General features: G+C 42.2%; 1 protein-coding gene across 1 annotated transcript; it reads left to right on the forward strand.

The window, feature by feature from the left end:
• Positions 1–302: 302 nt before the first annotated feature.
• Positions 303–2,259, forward strand: sp8b (sp8 transcription factor b; the record flags this gene model as incomplete). The annotated part of the gene is made up of 2 exons (XM_080767855.1): positions 303–323; positions 913–2,259. The coding sequence occupies 2 exons, from the start codon at positions 303–305 to the stop codon at positions 2,257–2,259; spliced, it is 1,368 nt and encodes a 455-aa protein (XP_080623981.1).
• Positions 2,260–10,443: the final 8,184 nt, after the last annotated feature.

Consider the following 10,443-nt stretch of genomic DNA (forward strand, 5'->3'; position numbering starts at 1 on the left):
CTTCTCTTCCGTTCCTTTCTTATGGAGTGGGTGGGTGCCTGGGTGGGAGGGAGGGAGGGGCCCGCTGTCTCGAGTGCTCTATTGATGACCTCACGGTAGAATGTGGCGGCGGCGGCGCGGACACGGCGCGCTCATTGGTCGCCCGCGTGTCACAGCGGCACTTCAAAGCCCGGAGAGGAGCTACAATCGTGGTGGAATGGGCGGAACGCATCATTGTATTGCACACCTCTAAAAAAACACACTGCCTCTCGATTCATAAATATAAAAAGATCCTCAGAGGAGGGCAGGTTTTTTTTTGTGGGATGGCAACTTCACTTCTAGGGGTGAGTCTTTCTCTAAAGGGGCTTTTTTATCCTTGCTGGTTTTAATTAGTTCCCTGTATTGTCCGGATTCTTCTTCGGCGGAGAGGGATTAAAATTATCCGTCGCTCAGAGGGAAAAGACAGTGCTTTGATTATATATATTTTTTTCAAGCAGCAGGGTGTTTGGAGTCGTAGGGCTGCAAGGGCAGGCTGAGATTTACTGAGATTTAGTTCACTTCATCCACACGGCTAGAAGTTTATAGTGCTATTGCTCAAAGCCCTGTTGCTTTGCTTCCATGTCCCATTTGTCTTAAATCTGTGCTCCCTCCGATCAGCCATAATTCCGTGCTTTATTCTCGTCTAGATCTAACAGGTAGGCAACGGCGATCTCTTTTACCCGAACTGCAATGTGTGTTAATGAACCTTTAATTTCATGCTGTATAGCCTATATAGCTATACTTTAGCCATTCATTCTCTGACTGAGAACAAGTTTTCTCAGTCGGGAGTAAATTGTGATTATTGTCGCTGCATAGCAAACTGTCAGTGTCACTGGTGTTTTGTATGCACGGTCGGATTGACTGGTCACTTACCGCTGTTCCCTTTCTTGTCAGGAGGAGCCGAGGTTAGGATCGACTCCTTTAGCCATGTTGGCTGCAACATGTAACAAGATAGGGAGCCCGAGCCCTTCGCCGTCCGCAATTTCGGATAATTCTTCATCTTTTGGAAAAGGTTTCCATCCGTGGAAAAGAGCCACGGCGAACAGCTGCAGCCTCGGATCCGCCGGCCTGTCCGGCTTCGGGGTGTCTCACTCTCGTAACGGGGGAGGGATATCGGACTCTTTCGGCACCAACTGCTCCACGGGATCCAGTGCCTTTTCACTCACGTCGGGCGCCTCGTCTGGCTCCCACTTTGGAAACGACTACTCCGTGTTCCAGGCGTCCGTCTCCACCAACTCCCAAGAATCCAGCCACCAGCCGGTCTTCATCTCCAAGGTGCACACGTCGGTGGACAGTCTGCAGGGCATCTACCCGAGGATGAGCGTCGCGCACCCCTACGAGTCCTGGTTCAAGTCCTCCCACCCCGGCATCCCCACGGGAGAGGTCGGCACCGGCGGAGCATCGGCGTGGTGGGACGTGGGAGCGGGCTGGATAGACGTCCAGAACCCGAACGGAGCCGCACTACAGACGTCACTACACTCCGGTGGACTCCAGACGTCCTTGCACTCTCCTCTGGGGGGATATAACTCCGATTACTCGAGTTTAAGTCACTCCGCGTTCAGCACAAGTCCCTCTCCGCACCTGTTGACTACCGGGCAGCATCTGATGGACGGCTTCAAGCCGGTGCTGTCGTCGTATCCGGACTCTAGCCCTTCTCCGTTGGCCGGGGGTGGGGGCACCATGCTCTCCGGAGGACCGCCCGCGTCTTTAGCGGGGTCCCCGCGGTCGTCGGCGCGGCGCTACTCGGGCCGCGCCACCTGCGACTGTCCGAACTGCCAGGAGGCGGAGAGGCTGGGGCCCGCGGGAGCCAGCCTCCGGAGGAAGGGTCTCCATAGCTGTCACATCCCCGGCTGCGGGAAGGTTTACGGGAAAACGTCGCACCTAAAGGCGCATTTACGGTGGCACACCGGCGAGAGGCCGTTCGTGTGCAACTGGCTCTTTTGCGGGAAGCGGTTCACGCGTTCCGACGAGCTCCAGCGACATTTACGCACGCACACCGGGGAGAAACGGTTCGCGTGTCCGGTGTGCAACAAGAGATTTATGCGCAGCGACCACCTGAGCAAACACGTAAAAACTCACAGCGCCGGGGGGTCCGCGGGCTCCGGCTCAGGTGGCAGCGGGGGGAAGCGAGGGAGCGATACCGACAGCGAGCACAGCGCGCCGGGCAGTCCTCCGTGTCATTCCCCCGACCTGTTGCAACCACCAGAGTCTGCCCCGGGAGTAGGCATGAACGGCCTCTAACTCCGTTCGTTTAAGTATAATGTTTTTTATTTTCATGTTCTGTTTGTTTTGACGGAGTTGTGTCCAAGGAATAATGAAAGTGGACATATATAGACTATACTGTGATGTATGCAACATGCTTCATCAGCGCGGTCACTGAACGAGCAATTTTAAGTTTGTTGACTTTCTCAAGTGCTTATACGACTACTAATGACACATAGTTGTCCACCATAAAACCTCCCATTAATAATACAGGATTCTACGGTGTCAAACTGTGGTCCGGTTGGTAGGCTACTTGTGTTGTGGGCACACATGCAGGCAGGGCACAAATTGAAACTTTTTACGCACAGACTGATCCAGGGTATCCTCGATGTTTTTACGCAAAGCAGGGTGTTAGAAAGCAAAACATAGTTAATAATAAACATCGCTCTAACAAATAGTTGCTACGATGTGGCTCTGCCAAGTTGTGTTACTGCTGACATTACTCTTCAAACCAATCTCTGGCACTTTATTATTGAGCAGCAGAAATGATTCCACTTGTATCCCTCTGGGGGTATATAACCAGAAGAATGGACGCCCAAACATTGCGGGCTTCTCAGTGTTAAATTGGCAATGTCCTTTATTGTAAAGACAAATAATTTGGAAAACAGTCGGAAGTATATGTAAAGTAAATGATTTGAACATGAATTAAAGGCCTATAATATTTCTATAATTGCTACAAAACCTGTGGCTCGCTATATGCAGTCATGTACATTTAGGTCTGATAAGAATGCACCGTGCATGTTCACAATCACGTCATATACTTCATATTATAAATTATTTATTTGTTTTCCACATTTTAAAGAAGACAATTTAACATTCAGGTGCCCACCATGTTTAGGTATAGATCAGAACCCATCACCGTAGGGTTTAATGATGATCAATATTTCTGCCATGATCACATCAGCCCGGTTGATAATGGCGAAAAACACCCATCCCATTATATAATTTAACATTCGCTCCACAAACTATAAATGAGCGCCGAACCCAAGTCTATATAGGCTAGGCTATACTTGCATTTCACTGCAAATCTGTTGTACATAATACTGAGAAAATGTAGGTTTAGAGAGTATAATTACGCACCACTGTAAAAGGTGAGTTATGTATTTGTCCAGGAGACGATGATTTTGTATAGGTATTTCTAGTTGTACATTGACTCTAGTAAATATCTGAAAAATGTACGGAGATGTATTTGGATTTTTCTTTGACATTGATTATATAAAAAAAATGTTATTGTGGGGAGTTCTATTTAACCAGGAGTTTTCTTGTATTTTAGGGGTCTATCATTAGACGCACTTTGAATTTATTTGTAAGATTTTGAAATCATTTGACTGTTTATCCGCTCATTTAATTTAAAGCAAGCATGTTGTAAAAGTGACGTTAATTTTACAATATTTTTCTCCCCCCCTCCGAGACTGGCTTTTATTTAAGCCACTCAATAAAGTCACTATGGATTCAGAATCATCTCGTCAACTCACTTTATTTATGTATTTGTTTTGTTTGTTGACTGAGTCAACAAATGGTTTATTATCTTAGACCCTAGTAGGTCGTCTAGAAACTTATATATTTATATATAATATTTCGCATGCAATGCTTAATTTGCTCAAGTCATGTGGCCTCGTCGTCTTTATACAATTCCTTCAACATTTTAAAATAACTCAGTTATTTTGTCGAGGAAAATGCTGAAGGTGAATGTCTTATTTGTGTTGAACATATTCTGTAATAATGCAGATTATAAAATGTATCTTCAATCTCGAGAAAATAATTTGAACCTCAGAATCTTTTTTTATTTCATGGTCAAAAAATTGTGACGATCAAATGTTCTCAATTATTATTATTATTAATAATAATAATGCAATTCTCAGCCAAAGTGTGATGTATAGCCTATATACTATAGCCTACATAACCAAGACAGCGCACGTGCACCAGACCAGTAGGTCTATTGAAATAGCAGATCAACAAGCTCAAAATGGGTCGCGATCTGCTACTTTTGTGTGACGCTGCAGTGTGAAGTAAAAACACAAAGTTAAAACATGCATAAGAGGATTCTGTTCGACGGCAACGAATACAGTTTTCTGGAGAAAATAATTAAATAAATGTTGCTCAATTAAATCTAAAACCAGAGTCTCCTGCATGCATGCACATGCCGCAACACTTTATTGCAGAGTTAATGCCTTTGTGTATACTTACTTATATCCTTAAAAGTAGGCCTATAAGTCATGTTTTCTTTTTTGTTAAAACAAAACGTTTTGTGTTCAATAATTCTCCCATGCTCTCCAATTCAGACACAACAGAAATATACATATTCGGGTATAGATGACACATTTTCAGCCAATCAGGAAAAAGTAGCCATTCATCAGCAAGTTTCAATTTAGTCGGTTCATTTATTTGTGTCATCAACAATTCCACTTGTTTAATTTGTATCCTGACTGAGTTCTCTGATTGGATAACATTGGTATCCCGACCTGAAGATGCATTTTCTGTTTAATAAAAAAGCTGCGGAGACATGGAGACATGAACACTCTAAATAGCAATGAGTATAGGCCTAGGTCTATATGCACAATATGAGCTTTTAAACACTTAATTTAACTAAAGAAAATCACTTATACCCTAAATAAAATGTATTGTTATCTTCATTAATCATTAGTTCCATTATCCATATAGTTTTGAAGCAATATTTCAAGTCAACGCATTTATCAGAAACGATTGTTCGCAATTATTTTACTTAAACGTGAAAAGAGAGGGGTGGGAGGAATCCCCATGATGACTTCAGTTTGGCCTATAGGCTACTCGACTTCCTTTACAATACAAAGGCTATTTGACATTTGCTCCAGATATAATTATACATGCAGGCTATGTTGTTTATAGTTAGTTATTGTAAAGACTTTTTTTTTTTAAAATCTTTCCAAATGTTGTGTGTATAGATTGAAAGAGGCCTGATAATTTGGTCTGGTTTTGGTAGCCTTCCCTACTACACCATGCTTCTCTGAATGGTTCAATCAGGTATATGCCAATATTCCTTCCATATAGGCTATGGCGTTGTAGGCCAAACTGCCTTTAAAAACGAACCTGCTATAGGCTGTTTACGCACAGCACGGCTACACAGTAAATAATTCTCTTACTTATTTATATCTGTGCTACTGTGTGGTCACTGTGGTGGTTTATACAAACCAGCCTTTTATGATTTACATTGCAATTGTGCAGTGTTTAGGCTGTAGGTTCGACAATGGATATAATACAGCCTTTAGCCTATAGGCCTAGTTTTTATTATACTGCGTTTAACATTTCGTTTTCAATTCAGTGTATAGCGTTTTGTGTTTTCTGTTTCTTAGGACTTATTATACGTATTTTTTAAACCTATACATTCTTAATTTGTCAAAGTTCTCTGGTAGGAATGGATACTTTACTTATTAGTGCAACAGCGCCATCTTGCGTTCCTGTCTTCCCCCAACAGCGGCGTGGGCACTTCATTTAGCCTTAGGCCTATTATTACTTTGAGGGAGAGAGAAAAAATACTGATGATATGATCATCAATTTGACTTATTGACCATTTGCCTATTGCCGCCTACTTTCCCCTGTATGATCATTAAACATGATAGCTTTTGATAAACCCTATAGCATATTTAGCTTAATAGCCTATGTCTCATACGATCCATTGTTACCTAACAAACACTATGTAAGCAAATAATCTATTTATAAACAAACAACAGTCCACATGTTGTGATTATGAAGTTTAACACTGCCCATTCACTTTCATATGAGATGACACAGTAGGCAGTATAGGTTTAACACTGCCCATTCACTTTCATATGAGATGACACAGTAGGCAGTATAGGCTAAAGTAGACGAATATGTTATGGCTGCCTAGCCGATCTGCTGAAAAGCCTTCCATTACTTTAATAAAAATGTGTTTTCAGAGTGCCTTTCCACCTTTGTCCTGTAACCCATAAGTTTTGTAAAAGTGGCCAGGTTTGAAAACAAGCCAATTAAAATAGCTGAAGCTCACAGCGACACATTGTGAGGTTGTACATCTGTTATTTAAAAACACATTGGGAATAAATCGAAATATTTTGAATATTTTTTTAACATTTTAATTAAAAAGGCACAAAATATTTTCAGATGTGCAGACAGTTACATATAATCTGGGGTTCCTTGACGTGAAGAAATGTGGGAACCACTGGTATACAAATGTATTAGGAAACAAGCCCAAATAGTGTACACTTTAGAATAAAGCCCAAAAAAACATCAAGCAATACCAATAATTTATTTGCAAGTGACTTTACAGAAAAAAGGTTGCTTATAACATGCATGCAACACTGCTTGAAGGAAGCAAAGCGCACACAGGGTGTAAGCACACTCGGGCGTCAAGGCACAGCAAAAAGCCGCTCGTGGCAAGCGTCTCTTCCTGTTTTTTAGAAGGAAGATTACAGAAGGAAGTGTCATGGTCACGTGACTGTGCTGCGCCATGACACTTTCATGGGAGCCAAATCTCGCACCGGAAGTTACATGAATACAAAGCAATCTGGACCAGCTCATAACAAACATTATTTATGAACCATTGAGACCTGTGCCATATAATCAGTTCAGGAATATAAAAGAAGTCATTATAGTTTGTTTTCTAATAACTTGCTTTTGGATGTGCACAGAGTGCACAGTACATCATTTTATTTGAGGATTTAAACAGCAGCAGGAATCGTTTCTGTTCCGTTTCTGTATCGCAAGATTTGGCTGCCAGACAGAAACAGTGGACAGTCTTGCGATACTTGGCACGTTCAGAAACGTACTTTTTGCTCTTTAGACACCTCGATCAAATTACAGTGTACACAACGAAAAGCAACACAGCAGATAATAATGTGTTATACGTCTTCTGTTATTTACCAGAAGCGATTACTTTACAAAATATCTCAGTCATTCAGAAATAGTGTTCATGAGCTGGTCAATGAGCTCTCATTGACTCCAGTGTATTCTGCCGAACTTCCTGGTGTAGTTTGGGTCCCATGGTGCGACGAATCTGTCGTCTAGAATTGTGTGATAGCGAAAATGATGTCGGTGACCTTACCTCCATTTCATATACCTTGTTTTTTAGACAGCTGGTGGATGGAAAAGAAGCTCCACCCACGTGGCAGAATGCCGCGTCGGCCAGATTCCCGGAAACGCTTGCCCCCGCAGCACTCTGCCGGGTGGGTGGAGCTTCATTTCCATTTCCAATTCGTACACCAATGGTGTACGAAAACAAGCCCACATGAGTTACAAAGTAAGCTATGCTATACACATGCATACATCCAGGACCGTCGCTATATAAGCACATGCATGATGCAAGGCATATAGCACTAATATTTAATTATTATATATATATATATATATATATATATATATATATATATATATATTATATTTAAAAAAAGAAACACTTGCTCAAACACGCGCAGTACACACACACACACACACACACACACTACCGCTAACATAAAAATTTAATATCGGAGAATATTGTTATCTATTATTATTTATCAGTTCGAGTTCGACTTCTGTAGGCACTTTTATGAATGCATTCAGTGGCCGACAGTGGGCCATCACAATCAAAGAATGTATTCATTTCACAACATAGGAGATATCAGATATGGGATGTTATGTGTTGTCACCTGACATTAGTTTATAGGTGAAATAAGCCCATGTATATATCGGTATCGGTTGATATCGGAATCTGAAACTAAGAGTTGGACATTATCAGCCAAATCTGATATTGGCAAAAAGGCCAATATTGGACATCCCTTTAGTCTTCTTAAGGCCACATAGCAGGCTAAACTATATAGTTTCCAGTTTAGACCAACCAGGGGCCCCTCAGCCCCATAGCATATAGACCACACATAGGGCAGGCTACACTATTGTATACGCTTTAGTCTTCCTAAGGCCACACGGGGAAGGCTAAACTATTGTATTACGTTTTGGTATTCTTAAAGATGGAGTGCCACAATATTTGTATTTTTCCAGTTTTTCATGCATCTATGAGGTGACAGTACTTCATTAGACACCCTGGAGTTGTTTTTATGTGCAATGGTGTATTAACTTTGTATTTAGGGTTTCTTCCTGGAGGCTGAACCCTTGACTGTCAAATGGGCCAATGAAGTAAACCACACTATCAGCCACTCCCCTAACCGCTCCCCCTTTATCATACAACTACAGCTGTGGCTTCAGTTCAGTGGATCACCACACATCACCACCCACCAGGCAAACCAGGCATACTTAATGAACTGGTGGGCGTGTCCACATAAAAGCATGATTTTAACAAATACTGTACACTTTTTGGAAAAAGTTCATCCCAATTATATTGTAATAATACCTGATAATCATGTTTTAGGGTGTAAAAAAATGGTGGCACTCCATCTTTAAGGCCACATACTGTAGGGCAGGCTACTATAGGTCTGGGGCTTCTCTTCCGTCTCCCTTGCTTCTTTTCCCAGGCCCACCCGTCAAGTCAAACTGGTGAGAGCTCCGGAGCTTACGAGTGGCCTGATTAGCCCCTCTCTACTCACCCGACGAGCCCCATATTGTGAAACTGTAGTTAATAATTGACAGTGCATGGCCACACACTTAAAACACGGTGTCATGGTTACCGGGGCAACACAGCTTCACAGCACACAATAAAATCCTCTGTGAATTTCGTAACCCAGAGAGTTTACAAATGTATAGGCCCATAGAGCGTCGCAGTCCCGCCCCCTTCGAGGGCACATGGAAGACAATTTCCCATTCATTTTCCCATAGACGTTTCAGAAAGTATTTATTAAGCCCTTTAAGCCTCGAACAAAGCCAACTCGGATGATGACAAATCATGACAAACACCATTTTTTGGGCCGATCAAATAATTAGAAGAAGAAGAAAGAAGAAAGAAGAAAGAAGAAAGAAGAAAGAAGAAAGAAGAAAAAAAGGGCACTTTTTTTCCTTCTTCTAATTTGTCAGGTTTATTGTCTGATAATAAAGGCTACTGAGGCTTTAACCCATTCTGGGCGGGAACCCCTTTTGGTGTTTTACTCCTTCAGGCCGGGAACCCATTTTTGGGTTCTGTACAGTATTCAAAAAAATGTATACTGCTATATAAATATTTGAAGTTTTTCAGAAAACTTAGTATCAGCCTCAGGTCTAGGTCTTTAAATAAATACTTTTTGAAACGTCTATGGAAGAACGAATGGGAAATTCTCTTCTGGTGCCCTCACTGTTCTGAAGGGGGGTGGGGGCTCAATATCGGCTCAGAGTTAGTCATGATTTTACGTGCTATGTTTGTAACCCATCTAACACTTTCTGTACAGGTTTCAACCAGCAGTCATGGACTAAATACAATCTCAGTGGTTCACATCCTAATGCCAAAATATGTTCTGGTGAAAAATAATGTGTAACATTAGGTGTTAAATAGCTATTCCAATAGTAATCATCAGTGCCATAACAGTGGTCTGCCTGTCTCTGCATCTCTTTAGTAAACAGAAGATACCAATTTCATCAAATCAGGATAGACATGTATCACATAGGAAGTAATGCAACAAAGAAAGCTGATAAATTATATCAATTATCTTTGAGGGTTTCTCTCTCCTGATTGGAGTAAAGTTTTAACCCACCTGAAAATGTATTTTCTGTTTACTTAACCCATTCTGAACGGGAACCCATTTTGGTGTTGGCACCATGTTATGCTTTAGCTATTGAAAAATAGCAGATCTACAAGCTCATAGCGCGCCACCGAGTGGCGCGCTACGAGCTTGTAGGTCTGCTATTTTTTTTAAATCGAAGAACGACTGACATTTTTTAGAATCTGATCTCAGGTCAGAATGGGTTCATCAGACCAGTGTGTGTCCAGTGGAAACCTCGTATGAATCTGATCTCAGGTCAGAATGGGTTAAGAGCTGGAGACAAGGTCTGCATTGGCCATTGGTTCAGCCATTGTGTATTCTTTTTATATACAGCGCTGTCATCCAAAGCACTTTACAATGTGCATTACTTTCACCCATTCACAACGGCAGAGGAAACCATGCAAGGCAGCAACCTGCTTATCATGGAGCAGTTGGGCGTTCAGTGTCTTGCTCAAGGACACTTCCGACACATAACAGCCATCGGTTCATCTCGGGGGCTCGGCTCACACACATGTGGGCCGTTCCGAATCACCGCCATCATGTCTGCATT

This window comes from Protomyctophum bolini (genome assembly GCF_963924005.1).
Source record: "Protomyctophum bolini genome assembly, chromosome: 7".
NCBI lineage: Eukaryota > Metazoa > Chordata > Actinopteri > Myctophiformes > Myctophidae > Protomyctophum > Protomyctophum bolini.